The 20,687-nt window shown below is 43.8% G+C and overlaps 1 protein-coding gene across 1 annotated transcript in view; it reads left to right on the top strand.

Annotated features, from left to right (window-relative positions):
- Positions 1 to 20,687, top strand: part of LOC109881099 (solute carrier organic anion transporter family member 2A1) — a 91,004-nt gene continuing 70,317 nt past the window's right edge. The window contains exon 1 of the mRNA XM_031822321.1: positions 1 to 164. Coding sequence (XP_031678181.1) covers positions 108 to 164 — 57 coding nt within the window. The 5' untranslated portion in view covers positions 1 to 107. The remainder of the gene's footprint in view (positions 165 to 20,687) is intronic.

Genomic DNA, 20,687 nt, shown 5'->3' with positions numbered 1-20,687 from the left:
AGAGAGATATTACCCCCTCTGACTCCAACACCGAGAGACTCACTCATTTCCCCCACTCTCAACAGCTGAATTCAACGCGACTCTCTGTCCTTTAGTCTTCATAGAAAATGGAGATTTATGTCAAGGACATGAAGAAACCAAGATCAGTGTTCAGCAATATAAAGGTATGTTTTTATTATCCATTCATGTATTAGGGATATTTATGCTGTAGTGTGATTAGGATGTAAATTACTTTGTGTTGTTGTTGACAAATGTGCCTCAGCAAACATATCCAAAAATGTCACTTAAGAGATTTTCCAAGTTTGCACCTCTGATTTGAATTGTAATGGAAACTTTATCAAATCTTTTTAATGAGCTTTCTGAAATCTTTTAATAGCAATTTTCGGTTCCTGCTGTCACACTCAGGTACCGATGTTGAGCCAGGAAGTATTTACAATTAACTTCCTTAGTGTGGTGTTTTTTTTGTTAGTTTTTTTTACCATAGAAATTATATAATTAAGCAATAAGGCACCTCTGGGATTTGTGGGATATGGCCGAGGTACTATGGCTAATGGTTGTTCATAACCCTCCCGTGGCCCTTTGGGTCAGAGTGACCCAGGCCATGAGTTTCGAGGGTTCCCCTGCTGTGCCGTGGTCCTGGGGGTCAGCGTGACCCATCTGCTCAGCCAGCCAGCCAACACTAGCAAGGCGTGTGCGTTATTGTGTGTATCGTGTGCGGTGGCTCCCCCCGCTGCGCCGTGGTCCTGGGGGTCAGCGTGACCCAGGCCCTGAGTTTCGAGGGTTCACCCGCTGTGCCGTGGTCGTTTGGGTCAGCGTGACCCAGGCCCTGAGTTTTGAGGGTTCCCCCTCTGCGCCGTTGTCCTGGGGGTCAGCATGACCCAGGCCCTGAGTTTCGAGGGTTCCCCCTCTGCGCCGTGGTCCTGGGGGTCAGCGTGACCCAGGCCCTGAGTTTCAAGGGTTCCCGCTCTGCGCCGTGGTCCTGGGGGTCAGCGTGACCCAGGCCCTGAGTTTCGAGGGTTCCCCTTCTGCGCCGTGGTCCTGTGGGTCAGAGTGACCCATCCGCTCAGCCTGCCAGCCGCCCAGCCAGCACTAGCAAGGCATGTGTTATTGTGTGTAGAGTGTGAATTGGGGACTCCCCCGCTGTGCTTGGGGGAGTCCCATCCAGGGCTACACACGTCCAGACATGCCCCGCTGTGTGTGTGTGTGTCTGTGTGTGTGTGCAAAAGGACTGCCCAGTGGTGCACGGGTGAACTGCACACACGGCTACACACGCAACAGGGGCGCGACAGGGGCCTTGTCGATTTACGTCGTCTCCCGCGTAAGCTGGCCGTAGAGAGGATACTAATAATGTCAGCGGCACACAGTCATCGTTACCCCCCCCCCCCGTGCCGCGTGCTCAGTGAACCCGAGGCCGTCCGTTTCACCGCAGCGCAATTCCTAGAACAGATCTTCTCCTGCGTCAACCAAGAAGACTAATCCGATTCCGAGGAGGAAGAGGTTTCGGAAGAGGAAGACACGGAGGAACGCAACCCCGAGCGCGAGGCGTCTTCGTGCTCTTCGGAGGAAGACCCGGAGGAAGCCCACGAGGACGAACGCGAGGACCAGACGGCCTCGGCTCGAGCCCAAAGGGAGACGCTGCTGTCGAAAAACGGCAAAATCAAATGGATCCCAGTGGCCTACGGCCACCGCAGGGCCCAGGCGATCCGCCACGCAACCCAGGCCCGCGACATCACGTCTGCCTTCCACCTGTTCGTCACACCGGCGATAGAAAGGATAATTGTGGGAAGCTGAGAGCGGCAGGACCGTGTTCCGAGCCACCATGCCGCTCAAGGTCTTTCAAAGGTACTCGAGGCTGCTGCGATTCGACGACCGCCAGTCGAGACCCGCCAGACTCGCCACGTACAAACTCGCAGCCATACGAGAGGTCTGGGACCTACTCGACTGCCGGCCCTCTACAACCCGGGGTCCGAGGTGATGAGCAACTGGTCCCGTTCAGAGGTACTGTGCGTGTATTTTTGTGTGTGTGCGTGTGTGTGAGTGAGTGTGTGTGCACGCGTGTAGAGAGAGCTGTGTATAACGTAGCACTCATTGGCCCCAACGAGCCGGTAATGACGCCAATCTCTTCTCCCCTTGCCAAAGACCGCTGTCCTTTCCGTCAGTACATCCCCAGCAAGCCGGCGAAATATGGCATCAAGTCATGGGTGGTCTGCGACGCAAAGTCCAGCTACGTTTGGAAGATGCAAGTATACACGGGCAAGGCGGCCGGCGGAGGCCCCAAGAAGAACCAGGGGATGCACGTCGTCCTCGATCTGACAAAGGGACTGAGCGGTCGCAACGTCACGTGTGACAATTTCTTCACCTCTTACGAACTGGGACAGCGGCTCCTCGAGAGGGACCTCACCGTGGTGGGCACCGTGAGAAAGAACAAGGCCGAGCTCCCGCCGGCGCTGCTCGAGTCAAAGGGCAGACAGGTCCTGTCCTCCAGGTTTGCCTTCACGCCCACCTCTACTCCTAGTGTCCTACCTGGCAAAGAAAAACCAGAACGTGCTGCTTCTGAGCACGCTGCACACAGAGGCCCGAGTCAGCGATCGCCGCGACGGGAAGCCGGCCCTCGTCCTAGACTACAACTGCAACAAGGGCGGTGTGGACAACCTGGACAAGGTGGTCGGCACGTACAGCTGCAGACGGATGACTGCCCGCTGGCCCCTGGTCGTCTTCCACAACATCCTCGACGTGTCCTCCTACAACGCCTTTTGTCATATGGCATGAGATCAAGCCTGACTGGATGCCTCGCAAGCAGAACAAGCGCAGGGTGTTCCTGGAGCAGCTGGGAAAGGAGAAGAAGAAGGCAGTATCTCACACCGAAGCGGCTTCAGCGCTCGTCAAAGTCCTACAGGGTGCTGCCCCGGCCGCTGCCCCGCGCACATAAGAGGAAGAGGCGTCAGCTCTGCCCACCCAAGAAGGACTCCAAGACACACACGGTGTAAGAAATACATCTGCAAAGGCTGTTCACACGCATACTGTCACACTTGCGCCCGTTGGGCCTTTAGCCAAGACGGGACAGGGTGACCCGGAGGACGCGGGATCTAGACACAATATGAGGACGACGGGAGGGTTAAGCACGATGCAGCGCGGAGTGCCTGGATATAGCCCATAGCTGTGGTATATTGGTCATAAACCACCGATCCCAGAGGTGCTTTATCGCTATTATGAACTGGTTACCAAAGTAATTAGAACAGTAAATAGTCATTTTTAAACATACCCATGGTATACGGTCTGATATACCACAACTTTCAGCCAATCAGGGCTCAAACCACCCGGTATAATTATAATGGTATTTTCAACCCTTTACACTGATGATCCAACGTTTTTTTTATTTACATTTTTGGCCTCAAGCCACAGTGGTGGAAAAAGTACCCAATTGTCATACTTGAGTAAAAGTCTAAAAGTATTTGGTTTTAAATATACATAAGTACAGTGGTGTAAAGTACTTAATTAAAAAATACTTTAAAGTACTACTTAAGTGTAAAGTACTTAATTCAAAGTAGTTTTTGGGGTATCTGTACTTTACTATTTATATTTTCTGACTACTTTTACTTCACTACATTACTACAGAAAATTAATCCCCACATTTTCCCTGACACCCAAAAGTACTAGTTAAAATTTGAATTCCTAGCAGGACAGGAAAATGGTCCAATTCACACACTTATCAAGAGAATGTCCCTGGTCATCCCTACTGCCTCTGATCTGAAGGACTCACTAAACAGCAATGCTTCCTTTTGTAAATTATGTCTGAGTGTTGGTAGTGTTCCCCTGGCTATCTGTAAATTATGTCTGAGTGTTGGTAGTGTTCCCCTGGCTAGCTGTAAATGATGTTGGCGTGTACCCCTGGCTATCTGTAAATGATGTCTGAGAGTTGGTAATGTACCCCTGGCTATCTGTAAATTATGTCTGAGTGTTGGTAGTGTTCCCCTGGCTATCTGTAAATTATGTCTGAGTGTTGGGGTGTTCCCCTGGCTAGCTGTAAATGATGTTGGCGTGTACCCCTGGCTATCTGTAAATGATGTCTGAGAGTTGGTAATGTACCCCTGGCTATCTGTAAATTATGTCTGAGTGTTGGTAGTGTTCCCCTGGCTATCTGTAAATGATGTCTGAGTGTTGGTAGTGTTCCCCTGGCTAGCTGTAAATGATGTTGGCGTGTACCCCTGGCTATCTGTAAATGATGTCTGAGAGTTGGTAATGTACCCCTGGCTATCTGTAAATTATGTCTGAGTGTTGGTAGTGTTCCCCTGGCTATCTGTAAATGATGTCTGAGTGTTGGTAGTGTTCCCCTGGCTAGCTGTAAATGATGTTGGCGTGTACCCCTGGCTATCTGTAAATTATGACTGAGTGTTGCTAGTGTGACATTTGAGTACTTTTTCCACCTCTGTACATTTAAATCTGATACTTTTAGACATTTACTCAAGTAGTATTTTACTGGGCTACTTTTACTTGTGCCATTTTATATTAAGGTATCTTTACTTTTACTCAAGTATGACAATTGAGTACTTTTTCCACCTCTGCATAAGTATTAAATGTAAAAGTACAAATCATTTCACATTCCTTATAACACCTCTTTATAGATCATGCCCATGGGACGGTTGAGCTAACGTAGGCTAATGCGATTAGCATGAGGTTGTAAGTAACAAGAACATTTTCCAGGACATAGACATATCTGATATTGGCAGAAAGCTTAATTTCTTGTTAATCTAACTGCACTGTCCAATTTACAGTAGCAATTACAGTGAAAGAATAACATGTTATTGTTTGAGGAGAGTGCACAGTTTTGAACTTTAAGTTAACAATAAACCAAATAGGCACATTTGGGCAGTCTTTAAAAAATTGAACAGAAATGCAATGATTCATTGGATCAGTCTAAAACGTTGCACATACACTGCTGCCATCTAATGGCCGAAATCTAAATTGCACCTGGGCTGGAATAATACATTATGGTCTCTTGCGTTTTAAAGATGTTATACCCCAAAAAAACATTTAAAAAATATATATTTGTATTATCTTTTACCAGATCTATTGTGTTATATTCTCCGACATTCCTTTTCACATTTCCACAAACTTCAAAGTGTTTCCTTTCAAATGGTATCAAGAATATTCATATCCTTGCTTCAGGGCCTGAGCTACAGAAGTTGGATTTGTTATTTTAGGCAAAACAAAATGGGGGAAAAAATGGTGGATCTTTAAGAGGTTCTAAGGAGGTCACATGATCATGTAAGAAAATACCTACTTAAAAAACTGGTCATAACAATAATAATTTTGCACGCCCAATTTTTCCGTTTTTGATTTGTTAAAAAAGTTTGAAATATGCAATAAATGTCGTTCCACTTCATGATTGTGTCCCACTTGTTGTTGATTCTTCACAAACAAATAGAGTTTTATATCTTTATGTTTGAAGCCTGAAATGTGGAAAAAGGTCGCAAAGTTCAAGGGGGCCGAATACTTTCGCAAGGCACTGTAACTACATTAGTGAAATACTACTGATGTAATCTAGATTTATGTTGGCTAGTGTTACACCTGCCCACAGGGAACACTGGTTGAATCAATGTTGTTTCCACGTCAATGAAATGACGTGGAACCAACTTGGAATAGACGCTGAATTGACGTCTGTGCCCAGTGGGTGGATTGTTCAGAATATTGCTTCAGTACCTGGCAACAACTATTCCTGGAATGTCTTCTCTCTTTTTCTAGTCTGTGTATGTGAGTGCTCTTGTGTTTGTCAAACTATGTTTGTGGGTATCTATGATCTACAACGTGTGTGTGTGTGTGTGTGTGTGTGCGGTCGCTATCTGTGACCACTAAATGGTGTAAATGACTAATGTCCCAACATCTGCTCTGACATCAGTGTGTCTCTATCCCAAATAGCATCCTAAACCTTGCATAATAGACCATCATTGTAAAATATGACATTGTTCTTAACTGACTTGCCTAGTTAAATAAAGGTAAAAAAATATATATATATAATAATATAACGCACTACTTTTGACTAGGTTCATGTCCCAAATGGAACCCTATTCCCTACATAGTGCACTTCGTTTGACCAGAGCCCTATGGGCACAAATGGAACCCTATTCCCTACATAGTGCACTTCGTTTCACCAGAGCCCTATGGGCACAAATGGAACCCTATTCCCTACATAGTGCACTTTGTTTCACCAGAGCCCTAGTCAAAAGTAGTGTACTATATAGGGAATAGGGTGCCATTTGTGTCGTAGGCTGTCACAAAGAGGTGATCTATGATTTTACTATTTTACTTTTTTTTTTTGGTGTGTAATAATAACATGAATATCCAAATATTATGGACTAGGCTCGCTAGGCTATTGGCTCTTTAACTTGTTGAACATTCCGATCTCTTCCATCTGATGATAATGTGTCAAACATGGAATGCGTAACAGGTGGAATGTCTTTTTTTGGTACACTTTTTAAGCCCATTATAGATAAAACTTAACTGTTGTTTTTCTGAGCCAGACACTTTCTTTTTTACATTTTATTTGACCTTTTATTTAACTAGTCAAGTCAGTTCAGAACAATTTCTTCATTTACAATGACGGCCTGCGTACAGTGGGTTTAACTGCCTTTGTTGAAGAGGCAGAACGACAGATTATTTTACCTTGTCAGCTCGGGGGATTTGAACTAGCAACCTTTCGGTTACTGGCCCAACTGAATTCATCTTCAAATAATATGTTTGCAGGAATCTCCTTGCGAATGACTTTGCTGAAGATTGTATCTCCGCCGGGCTGGGCAACCTCGTTAGCCACTAGCTACCTGGTTAGCCACTAGCTACCTGGTTAGCCACTAGCTACCTCGTTAGCCACTAGCTACCTCGTTAGCCACTAGCTACCTGGTTAGCCACTAGCTACCTGGTTAGCCACTAGCTACCTGGTTAGCTCACTAGCTACCTGGTTAGCCACTAGGCGACCTGGTTAGCCACTAGGCGACCTGGTTAGCCACTAGCTACCTTGTTAGCCACTAGCTACCTGGTTAGCCACTAGCTACCTGGTTAGCCACTAGGCTACCTGACTCCCCACTTTTTACTGAATGTCTGAATTCATTAGAGTTTCCTATGTTGTTAGTCACTGAAAAAGGAAATAAATGAATTGAGGGTTCTCCTTTTGTATAAATTCAGTTAGTCATATTGAAACAAAGTATTGCCAAACCTGCAGCAGACTGTAGTAAGACTGATTTCATAGAAAGAGAGAACAAAGAAATGTCTCCATGACTCATTGAGTCTGCAATATTAACAAATACACTGAGTGTACAAAACATTAGGAATGCCTCTTTCCATGACATAGACTGATCCCTTATTGATGGCACTTGTTAAATCCACTTCAGTCAGTGTAGATGAAGGGGGAGGAGGACGGGTTAAAGACGTTTTTTTTGTTGTTGCCTCGGGCCAATTGAGACATGGATTGTGTCTGTGTGTCATTCAGAGGGTGAATGGGGAAAGGCTAAATATTGAAGTGCCTTTGAACAGGGTATGGTAGTAGGTGCCAGGCGCACCGGTTTGAGTCAAGAACTGCAACACTGCTGGGGGTTGTAACGCTCACACAGTTTGCCGTGTGTATCAAGACTGGTCCACCACCTGAACGACATCCAGCCAACTGCAGCAGGCCAGTGGTCGAGAAACATGTCATTGATGAAAGAGGACAAATTGTGCAGAGCAACAGACAGGCTACAATTAGTCAACTGTGACAGTCCAGGGCAAAATTTACCGCTCAAAGAATGCACAAGTCATCCGTACCTTGACGCAAATTGGGTGTGGTAGCCAACAACCTTAGATTTACGATTATTTCAGCAAATACAAAAACCAGAAACTATAGTTGCAGTGGGCTAAGGAATAAAAAAAACACTTGGACAATGGGGAATTGTAAAAACATTGCCTTGTTCTGATGAATCCCAGTTTGGTGCTTTTTACGAGGTCTAGGCTATGGAGAGAACCAGTACATTGCGTCCATCATGCTAAGTGTCAACATTTGCAGGCTGGTGATGTGATACGTTTTTCATGGAATAACATCGAGGCCCCTTGAGAAAAGTGGAACAATGTTTGAATGTAATTCCCTTCATAAATAAGTTGAATGTCTGAAGCTATATTAACAACTATTTCTATTGAAATATAATTTATCATCAGAGCTGTTCTCTAGAGCCAACATTGGCAGCTTACAGTACTACTTGTCTTGGTGTACGTGTTGTAACAATGGAAACTGACCCTCTCTGATGTGTCTGATATATGATACAAAGAGGAGTTGGTATGGAGAAGGGCTGTCAGACTCTGTGGAACACTGGAACTCAGGAACTCAGGAACACTGGAACTCAGGAACCCAGGAACACAGGAACTCAGGAACCCAGGAACCCAGGAACTCAGGAACACAGGAACTCCAAATCCACTGTGAGCCTGAGTTTATTTCAGGGTTCTCACAGGGAACAGAGTAGGACTGCGGTAGGACCCTTTAGATACAGATTAGTTCTGTGGATTGGCCGTTATTGCATATCCTAAACCCTATGGTACATAGACACACACACACACACACACACACACACACACACACACACACACACACACACACACACACACCCCCAGACCAGGTGGTCCAGCTCAAACTCCAGGTGCTTACATCAGGAATGTGCTGTGTGTGTGTCATGTCTGGATGATGAAGTGTAGTGGATGAAGAGGGTCTGATTACTGTTTGTGTGCTGGCAGCATTGGGACCCTTCCACTGCCGAGTGTCTTAGAGCTGTATTAAAATGACATATGAAACAAACACGGACACATCATTTACTACCATCGTGTCACACTCATAAACAGTGTTGGGGTATGAGCCATACAACTGGCTTATGGTCCGTGGATGTAAACCAGAAAAAAATATTGTTTTCTTATCAGACTATTTCAGATAGTGTCTCCTTGTTTTTCACTACTTTTCAAAAAAATGTTTTCTTCATGCTGAACATGGCCCTCTTCTCAGATGTGAAAACTCAGGGTTAATATACAGTATGTCAGCATTAAAAAACGATTTCATAGAAGCCGGGAGGCGGGGGTGCAAAGATATGAAACAATCTGGGAAAAAACACCATTAATCTTTATGGGAAAGGGAGTGTGTGTGTGTGTGTGTGTGTTTTATATAGAAACCCCACAATGTTTATTATGTAGAAACCTGTTTAATGGTCAAACTGTCAGAACGCCTAGGCACCCCTGCACACTATATGTAATGATCGTTTTTAATAAAACAAAAAATGATAAGGGAGGAATGTTAATTCATCATAACTAAACACAAAGACAAATTTGTGCAAAATCTTGTGATCTAGGCCTCTCTGAGAAAATCCTACCACTTACTCCTGGACTAGGAGTATTTTATATATATATATAATAGTATTATCAACAGGACTCACGGAACAGAATTACAAATCATTTGTAGACGGCAAATTGACGAACGGATATAATGTTAGACAAAAATAAAATCATTTCAAACCTTGACTTTACGACTTTACGATCACGTCTCTATATAATGCGTGGAAGTACGCCTACTTGGGAACAGATTTCTTAAATTAAAAATCACGTGGAGCTGATTTTTCGGGTGTTTTTACATTCTTCTACTGTCCAACAATGAAAAGTTTATTATTTATTTATTATTATTATTATTATTTTGCTCAGAATACTTGGGGGGCCAAATAAAAGCAACTGCAGGCCTGACAGTTGGGGAAGGACATTCAAAGTGTTGGTCTGATGGGACCCGGTGATGTCATCCCCCCTCCCCCCCCCTCGTTGAGGAACAATAGAGAACTAAAGACGAAAGTCCCTCTGGTGATGTCATGACATACAGTTGAAGTGGGAAGTTTACATACACTTAGGTTGGAGTCATTTAAAAACTCGTTTTTCAAACCACTCCACAAATTTCTTGTTAACAAACTGTAGTTTTGGCAAGTCGGTTAGGACATCTACTTTGTCCATGACACAAGTCATTTTTCCAACAATTGTTTACAGATGGATTATTTCACTTAAAATTCACTGTATCACAATTCCAGTGGGTCAGAAGTTTACATACACTGTGCCTTTAAACAGCCTCGAAAATTCCAGAAAATTATGTCATAGCTTTAGAAGCTTCTGATAGGTTAAGTGACATCATTTGAGTCAATTGGAGGTGTACCTGTTGATGTATTTCAAGGCCTACCTTCAAACTCAGTGCCTCTTTGCTTGACATCATGGGAAAATCAAAAGAAATCAGACAAAAAAATTGTAGACCTCCACAAGTCTGGTTCATCCTTGGGAGCAATTTCCAAACGCCTGAAGGTACCACCTTCATCTGTACAACCAATAGTATGCCAGTATAAACACCTTGGGAACACGCAGCCGTCATACCACTCAGGAAGGAGACGCATTCTGTCTCCTAGAGATGAACGTACCTTGGTGGGAAAAGTGAAAATCAATCCCAGAACAACAACAAAGGACCTTGTGAAGATGCTGGAGGAAACGGGTACAAAAGTATCTATATACACAGTAAAACGAGTCCTATATCGACATAACCTGAAAGGCCTCTCAGCAAGGAAGAAGCCTCTGCTCCAAAACCATAATAAAACAGACTAAGGTTTGCAACTACATATGGGGACAAAGATTGTACTTCTTGGAGAAATGTCCTCTGGTCTGATGAAACAAAAATAGAACAGTTTGGCCATAATGACCATCATTATGTTTGGAGGAAAAAGGGGGGAGGCTTGCAAGCCGAAGAACACCATCCCAACCGTGAAGCACGGGGGTGGCAGCATCATGTTGTGGGGGTGTTTTGCTACAGGAGGGACTGGTGCACTTCATAAAATAGATGGCATCATGAGGAGGGAAAATTATGTGAATATATTGAAGCAACATCTCAAGATATCAGTCAGGAAGTTAAAGCTTGGTCGCAATTCTTTTTTTTTTCTTCTTTTTTGTTGCTGTCAGATGGTGAAAAACTTTAAATGTATTCAATTTAAATTTAAATTTAAATGTAAACTTCCGACTTCAACTGTACCTGGACCATGTTTTGAGTTGTGTTTTTTTTTCAACCTGTATATGGGTTTAAAGGTCAAACAGGTGAACAGGAGACTGGAGTGCTACTTTACGTTCAGGTAGTCAGGTTATATACAAAGGATTTCCTGTTAGAGTCAACGTGGGCCCCACCGGTTAGTCGGGGGTAATTGAGGTCATGTCAACAGAAGTTCCATTGGAACTTGTATTTTTATCTGTTCATGTCGTCTCACAAAAAAAAGAATGGACATGGTTTTGATTTAGAGAATATTGTGTTTGTCTTTTCAGTACTTCACTGAGCTTATCGCTCTCCTGTTGGTCGGCTAGTGGCTACACCCTCTAGGTACAGAAAAGGTTTTTCATCCCAAATGGCACCCTATTCCCAATGTAGTGCACTACTTTTGACCTGGACCCATAGGGGATAGGGTGCACTACTGTTGACCAGGGCCCATAGGGGATAGGGTACCATGTAGGACATAGCCAAGGTGTGTCTTTCTGACTGCTACGTACCGCTGCTCTGTTCTGCTTTGAGAGAGGTCAACCTCATGCTGCTACGTCCTCTCTCCCTCTCTCTCTGTCTCTCTGTCTCTCTGTCTCTCTCTCCGTCCTCTCTCTCTCTCTCTCTCTCTCTCTCTCTCTCTCTCTCTCTCTCTCTGGCTCTCTGGCTGTCTCTCTCTGGCTCTCTCGTTTTCTCTCTTCTCCTCTCGCTCTCTCATTCTCGTTTTCTCTCTCCTTGCCTTCTCTCTCTTATTCTCTCTCATTCTCTCTCTCATTCTCTCGCTCTCTCATTCATGCTTTCTCTCTCTCTCTTTCATTCTACTGATTTAACCTTTCCCTGTGACCTACTATCTTTCCCTGTGACCTGTTCTCTCTCTCTCTCTCACACACACACACACACACACACACACACACACACACACACACACACACACACACACACACACACACACACACACACACACACACACACCCTCTTCCTCACTGTTTCACCATGACATTCTGTTGAGTTTGTTCAAGTGTAAATATAACCTACAATATAGATTTCCCCCTAAATAGACATACCCAAAAGTTATACATTTTTCTGGTGATTCCCATTTCACCTTTCTGGTAGAAATATTTAGAAACTGCTGAGGTGTATTCACTCACATAGTACAAATCTAGTACAAATATGATGAACATATGACATCTAACATATGATGTCGTTTCTATTCGACAAAAGTTGTGGAAATTATTTGAAATAATTGTTTAAAGCTGCGATAGGTGACCTCTTTTGGACGACCTGACCAAATTCACGTAGAACTTTGTGTTTTCGATCTGTCACTCTCATTGAAAGCCAGTCTAGGAACCGGTAAATCTGTTCTATGTTCTCTATTTCTATGCTTTCCCATAAGTTTAGTTTTACGTTAGGTAAAAAATGAAATAAAATGAAATAAAAAAATATTTTAGGCTATTGACAATATACTGTTTTTCACAGCGGTTTAGAGGGTACAATTATTCTCTACACTGTGCATTGTTTTGTTTTGTCACAATAAACTAAAATTAGGCAAACTATTTGAATTTTTGCAATCAGCAAATAGAAAAGTGATTCCTGGATATTGCATCTTTTTTTAATTTTTAGTAACAGTCAAATTATAAAATGCCTAACTATAACATTTTTTTCCTTCCTTATTCCTGTAAAACAGATATGATCATATTTAATGACAGGACACATTTGACACCACTACATATCACTGACGACCCGAGAAAGTTGTGCCTGACGACCGCAGAGATGCCATTCAAATGCCTGCTGACTTTAATTATTTAGTCACTTTTGAGGACAAATATTATTATTATTTTTTTTTAAATATGAAAAATTATATTTTTCCCTCATTCAACAAAAGTAGGGGAATAAGTGCTTGACATTATTTAAATGCTTTCTTCATATGGTAACAATCAAATTATAAACAACTTATTATAACTTATTATAATAATTTACCTTTCTTATACCTGTAAAACATACATAGAGACAGTCTGATATTGGCACCATTTCATATTTCCTGCCCAGCCTCTGAGACACCATTCAAATGTCCACTTTAATAACAGAACCTCTGAGACCCCATTCAAATGTCCACTTTAATAACAGAACCTCTGAGACTCCATTCAAATGTCCACTTTAATAACAGAACCTCTGAGACACCATTCAAATGTCCACTTTAATAACAGAACCTCTGAGACCCCATTCAAATGTCCACTTTAATAACAGAACCTCTGAGACCCCATTCAAATGTCCACTTTAATAACAGAACCTCTGAGACACCATTCAAATGTCCACTTTAATAACAGAACCTCTGAGACCCCATTCAAATGTCCACTTTAATAACAGAACCTCTGAGACCCCATTTAAATCTCCACTTTAATAACAGAACCTCTGAGACCCCATTCAAATGTCCACTTTAATAACAGAACCTCTGAGACCCCATTCAAATGTCCACTTTAATAACAGAACCTCTGAGACACCATTTAAATGTCCACTTTAATAACAGAACCTCTGAGACACCATTCAAATGTCCACTTTAATAACAGAACCTCTGAGACCCCATTCAAATGTCCACTTTAATAACAGAACCTCTGAGACACCATTTAAATCTCCACTTTAATAACAGAACCTCTGAGACACCATTTAAATGTCCACTTTAATAACAGAACCTCTGAGACACCATTCAAATGTCCACTTTAATAACAGAACCTCTGAGACCCCATTTAAATCTCCACTTTAATAACAGAACCTCTGAGACACCATTCAAATGTCCACTTTAATAACAGAACCTCTGAGACACCATTCAAATGTCCACTTTAATAACAGAACCTCTGAGACACCATTTAAATGTCCACTTTAATAACAGAACCTCTGAGACACCATTCAAATGTCCACTTTAATAACAGAACCTCTGAGACCCCATTCAAATGTCCACTTTAATAACAGAACCTCTGAGACCCCATTTAAATCTCCACTTTAATAACAGAACCTCTGAGACACCATTCAAATGTCCACTTTAATAACAGAACCTCTGAGACACCATTCAAATGCCAGCATCACATTAGACACTGCTGCCCTTATAGATACAAACTTGAAATCATTGGCCACTTTAATAATGTTTACATTTAGCAATTCTCGTCTCATATGCATATACTGTATTGTACAGTTGTGGCAAAAAGTTTTCACTGACACAAATATACATTTTCACAAAGTCTGCTGCTGCCTTAGATATTTTTGTCAGATGTTTCTATGGAATACCAAATCAAATCCAATTTTATTTGTCACATACACATGGTTAACCGATGTTAATGCGAGTGTAGCAAAATGCTGAAGTATAATTACAAGTATTTCATAAGTGTCAAAGGCTTTTATTGACAATTACATGAAGTTGATGCAAAGAGTCAATATTTTCATTGGTGACCCTTCTTTTTCAAGACCTCTGCAATCCGCCCTGGCATGCTGTCAATGAACTTCTGGGCCACATCCTGACTGATGGCAGCCCATTCTTGCATAATCATTGCTTGGGGTTTGTCCACCCGCCTCTTGAGGATTGACCACAAGTTCTCAATGGGATTAAGGTCTGGGGAGTTTCCTGGCCATGGACCAAAAATATCAATGTTTTGTTCCCCGAGCCACTTAGTTATCACCTTTGCCTTATGGCAAGGTGCTCCATCATGCTGGAAAAGGCATTGTTCGTCACCAAACTGTTCCTGGATGGTTGGGAGAAGTTGCTCTTGGAGGATGTGTTGGTACCATTCTTTATTCATGGCTGTGTTCTTAGGCAAAATTGTGAGTGAGCCCACTCCCTTGGCTAAGGAGGGAGGAAGGGAGGGAGAGAGGGAGAGAACTTACTCACTCAAGCTGAGTTGTCTGTCTAATGAGAGAGGATGTGGTTCAGATCAGACAGCAGTCTTGCCTTTGATCATGATTATATTGTGAAGCTGAGCCTTTTCATCTTCATTCATCACAATAGACAGCAGTAGGAAGGAAAACTATGTTAGGTCTGAGATCTGCCTCTCGCTTTCAACTCTATTGGGCTGTACTGGCTGTGTAAATAAGGTTGAGCTAGTCGGAAATTAAACCAAGCTTTTTTATTTGTTTAGGAAGACAGACTGTTCACTTGTATGTTTAGACTGTATTATGGAGGTCCAGCAGTGTCCGACACACACACACACACACACACACGTTTGTTTTGCTATCCTTGTGTGGACCAAACAATTGATTCCCATTCAAAATTCTATTTTCCCTAACTCCTAAATCTAATTCTAACCTAAAATAAAAGCCTAAATGTTTTTTTTTGTTTTTTTTTAAAGCCTAAAATAGCTTTTTTTTTCTCCTTTGGGACCCTGTGAAATGTCCCCACTTGTCTGCATTTTCCTTGTTTTACTATCCTTGTGTGTACTTCTGATAAAAACAAAAAACACACACACAGTGTCCAGCCAAACGTCTCCTCAGCACGTGTCTCTGTAATGAAAGTTATAAAATATATTACAATATTATGTAATATTGAATTCGGCAGTTCCTTTAATTATCTCCTCTCAGCAGGCCACAAGGCTTAGACACAATGGTTACCGGGGAGACGGAGATAGACACAATGGTTACCGGGGAGACGGAGGTAGACACAATGGTTACCGGGGAGACGGAGGTAGACACAATGGTTACCGGGGAGACGGAGATAGACACAATGGTTACCGGGGAGACGGAGGTAGACACAATGGTTACCGGGGAGACGGAGGTAGACACAATGGTTACCGGGGAGACGGAGGTAGACACAATGGTTACCGGGGAGACGGAGGTAGACACAATGGTTACCGGGGAGACGGAGGTAGACACAATGGTTACCGGGGAGACGGAGGTAGACACAATGGTTACCGGGGAGACGGAGGTAGACACAATGGTTACCGGGGAGACGGAGGTAGACACAATGGTTACCGGGGAGACGGAGGTAGACACAATGGTTACCGGGGAGACGGAGGTACAGGTGCTCAAAGAAATGTGTTTGTACTAAAAACAAGACGTTTAGAACTCGAAGTGACAAATTACAATAGAAAGAACTTTTACTTCAGTGGCTCCTTGATATTAACATAGTCATTCAAAAAGTTAGCATATTGCCTAATCAACATTCTCAATAAACTGGAATCAAACTGCAATGCTTACTGCTGGCTGTACAGTCATTGATCAGCTGGCTGTACAGTCATTGATCAGCTGGCTGTACAGTCATTGATCAGCTGGCTGTACAGTCATCCATCAGCTGGCAGTACAGTCATCCATCAGCTGGCAGTACAGTCATTGATCAGCTGATCAGTACAGTCATTGATCAGCTGGCTGTACAGTCATTGATCAGCTGGCTGTACAGTCATTGATCAGCTGGCTGTACAGTCATTGATCAGCTGGCTGTACAGTCATTGATCAGCTGGCTGTACAGTCATTGATCAGCTGGCTGTACAGTCATTGATCAGCTGGCTGAACAGTCAATGATCAGCTGGCTGTACAGTCATTGATCAGCTGGCTGTACAGTCATTGATCAGCTGGCTGTACAGTCATCGATCAGCTGGCTGTACAGTCATTGATCAGCTGGCAGTACAGTCATCGATCAACTGGCAGTACAGTCATCAGCGCAAGACAATTATGCCTACAGGTACATGTAAAGAGCAATCCCTCTTCTGTGTTTGTCATGTTTGACAGAGCGAGTAATCATAAGCAACACCTGTGTTATCAACCATTTGAATTAGTTTGTTAGTTTCTACACAATACACTGATAACAGTTCAGTAATGAATGATTATCCAGGGATACACATTATCCAGGGATTGCACCATGTAAAATAACTATTTCACCATGTAAAATAACTATTTCCTCCTCCATTAAGGTTTGATTGCCCCACTGCTATTTGCCCATAAGTGTGTGTTGACTGTGTTTCTCCTATGATGTTGCAATAAGACAGATATAAGCGCAACGTACACTAAAACCCATAGCTGTAGCCCCATAGCCCCAGTTAGCTGTAGCCCCATAGCCCCAGTTAGCTGTAGCCCCATAGCCCCAGTTAGCTGTAGCCCCATAGCCCCAGTTAGCTGTAGCCCCATAGCCCCAGTTAGCTGTAGCCCCATAGCCCCAGTTAGCTGTAGCCCCATAGCCCCAGTTAGCTGTAGCCCCATAGCCCCAGTTAGCTGTAGCCCCATAGCCCCAGTTAGCTGTAGCCCCATAGCCCCAGTTAGCTGTAGCCCCATAGCCCCAGTTAGCTGTAGCCCCATAGCCCCAGTTAGCTGTAGCCCCATAGCCCCAGTTAGCTGTAGCCCCATAGCCCCAATTAGCTGTAGCCCCATAGCCCCAGTTAGCTGTAGCCCCATAGCCCCAGTTAGCTGTAGCCCCATAGCCCCAGTTAGCTGTAGCCCCATAGCCCCAGTTAGCTGTAGCCCCATAGCCCCAGTTAGCTGTAGCCCCATAGCCCCAGTTAGCTGTAGCCCCATAGCCCCAGTTAGCTGTAGCCCCATAGCCCCAGTTAGCTGTAGCCCCATAGCCCCAATTAGCTGTAGCCCCATAGCCCCAGTTAGCTGTAGCCCCATAGCCCCAATTAGCTGTAGCCCCAGTTAGCTGTAGCCCCATTGCCCCAGTTAGCTGTAGCCCCAGTTACACATAGCCCCATAGCCCCAGTTAGCTGTAGCCCCAGTTACACATAGCCCCATAGCTGTCATTAAAGATGCTTCGTCTTTATAATCTGACATGATTTATTGCTCACTGTGTTGAAGCTATTTTAGTCTATGTCACCCTGAAACTCCACATTTTCAGCAGAGGATCGTTTTTTGCCAGACTTGCCAGTCAAACTGATAAAATCTTAGTTTTAAATTAAATCACAGACAAAAAAAAAGGTTATTCAGTTTGTTTGGTTGCTTGAGAAAACAGGTCTAGTCAAAACATGAATAATTTTTAAAAACCTGCTAGAAAACATTGTGAAGGCATCTATTGTGCGTGCTAACAAAGCAGAAAGCAAGGCTTTACTAGGAGTATTAACTGTCCCAGAATTGGACTGGGAGTTGATTATGCCTCTGCCTCAGCCTGTTGGTCTTGTAGCTGATAAATAACTCAAAAGGTTAGAATTTATCCACTGCTGTTTTTATAGTAAATCCAGGTCTAAACCTCAACATGCCCCCTTGGCCCTTGGACCACCTTGTGTCTACACAACCCCAGGATGTTCTGGAATGGTTGAGGCTCAGCCTCCATCCCAAATGGCACCCTATTCCCTACATACAAGTAGTGTACTGCAAAAGACACTGGTCAAAAGTAGTGCACTATATAGGGAATAGGGTGCCATTTGCGACGCAGCCTCAGTCCATCAGTCCATTTGCCTTTTTATGCTCCTTTCGAGGAATATAACACTGTCTTTCGTGAAAGACCCTGCTTTTCCAGATAACGATGGCCATGGAGAGCGAGATCACAATGTAAGCAAAAAGGTTAGCAATCACAAGGCCGCCGGGCTAGATGGGATACCAGGGCGCATTCTCAAAGCATGCAAAGCTGGCTAGTGTCTTCACAGACATATAGAAGACTTCATGGTAAGCAGCAGAACTTTTTATCTACCAAGAGAGTATTCATCCATAAATGTCACGGCTGTCTACATTCCTCTACATGCCAACACACCACTCTGGCACTTAACAAACTGCATGTGGTCATAAACAAGAAACCGCTTACCGAGAGGCACCGTTTCTGGTGGGCGGAGTCTAACGCAGGGAGACTTAAAACCGTCCTACCTCACTTCTATCAAAATATCTCCTGTGCCACTAGGGGTGAAAAACTCCAGACTACTTTTGGAAAAGACAATGGTGCATGGAGGGAGACGGCTGCCATTTTATGGGCTCCTAACCAACTGTGTTATTTTGTGAGTTTTTTTCACATTATTTTGTACTTAATGTTGCCTCTACCATCTGTTATGACCGAAAAGAGCTTCTGGATATCAGAACAGTGATTACTAACCTCGAACTGGACAAGATTTTTTCTTTAATGAGTCCGACGTGAAGGATATACTGCTTCTCCGAGACCAGGCCCAAATCCCCGTCATTTGCGTGAAGAAAAGACGGAAATACAGGGGGGCGGGGATCGGAGTGCCTCGTGAGAATTCGTCGGCGAGTGGGTAACGTGCCTCTTTGATTCGTTCTATTGGCCAATGTGCAATCACTGGAAAATAAACTGGATGATCTCCATTCGAGACTATCCTACCAACAGGACATTAAAAACTGTAATATCTTATGTTTCACCGAGTCGTGGCTGAATGACGACGACACGGATAATATACAGTTGGCTGGGTTTTCCGTGTTTCGGCAGGACAGAACAGCTACGTCTAGAAAGACGGTGGGGGTGCCCAGTAAGACGAGGGGTGGGGATGTGTGTCTCTTTGTCAATAACAGCTGGTGCGTGATGTCTAAAACTAAGGAGGTCTCAAGGTATTGCTCGCCTCAGGTAGATTACCTCATAATAAACTGTAGACCACACTATCTACCAAGAGTTTAATCTATATTTTTTGTAGCAGTCTATTAACCACCAAAAACTTGACAAAGGCACTAAGATCACACTCAACGAGCTTTATAAGGCCATAAGCAAACAAGAAAATGCTCATACAGAAGTTGTGCTCCTAGTGGCCGGAGACTTTAATGCAGGCAAACTTAAATCCGTTTTTTACCTCATTTCTACCAGAATGTCACATGCAAAGAAAAGGAGGAAAAACACTCTTAGACCACCTTTACTCCACACAGAGACTCATACAAAGTTCTCCCTCACCCTCCATTTGGCAAATGTGACCATAATTCTATCCTCCTGATTCCTGCTTACAAGCAAAAACGAAAGCAGGAAGTACCAGTGACTCGCTCAATACGGAAGTAATCAGATGATGCGGACGCTACGCTACAGGACTGGAATATGTTCCGCGATTCATCCAATGGCATTGAGGAGTATACCTCCTCAGTCACCGGCTTCCTCAATAAGTGCATTGACAACGTCGTCCCCACAGTGACCGTGCGTACATATCCCAACCAGAAGCCATGGATTACAGGCAACATCCGCATCGAACTAAAGGCTAGAGCTGCCGCTTTCAAGGAGCGGGACACTAATCCGGACGCTTATAATAAATCCCGCTATGCCCTCAGCTAACCATCAAACAGGCAAAGTGTCAAAACATTACTAAGATTGAATCCTACTACTCCGACTCTGACGCTCGTCAGATGTGGCAGGGCTTGAAAACTATTATGGACTACAAAGGGAGACCCAGCCGCGAGCTGCCCAGTGACGCGAGCCTACCAGACGAGCTAAATGCCTTTTATGCTTGCTTTGAGGCAATCAACACGGATGCATGCATGAAAGCACCAGCTGTTCTGGACAACAGTGTGATCACGCTCTCCGTAGCCAATGTAAGCAAGACCTTTAAACAGGTCAATGTTCACAAGGTCTAGGCCGGATGGATTACCAGGACGTGTACTCATTGCATTTTCTGACCAACTGGCAAGTGTCTTCACTGACATTTTCAACCTGTCCCTGACCGAGTATGTAGTACCTACATGTTTCAAGCAGACCACCATAGTCCCTGTGCCCAAGTACCCGAAGGTAACCAGTGTAAATGAAGTGCTTTGAAAGGCTGGTCATGAC

Source organism: Oncorhynchus kisutch, linkage group LG4, assembly GCF_002021735.2.
Source record: "Oncorhynchus kisutch isolate 150728-3 linkage group LG4, Okis_V2, whole genome shotgun sequence".
In the NCBI taxonomy this organism is placed as follows: Eukaryota; Metazoa; Chordata; class Actinopteri; order Salmoniformes; family Salmonidae; genus Oncorhynchus; species Oncorhynchus kisutch.
The sequence above is the reverse complement of the archived record's forward strand: the minus strand, read 5'-3'. Positions and strand labels throughout refer to the sequence as shown.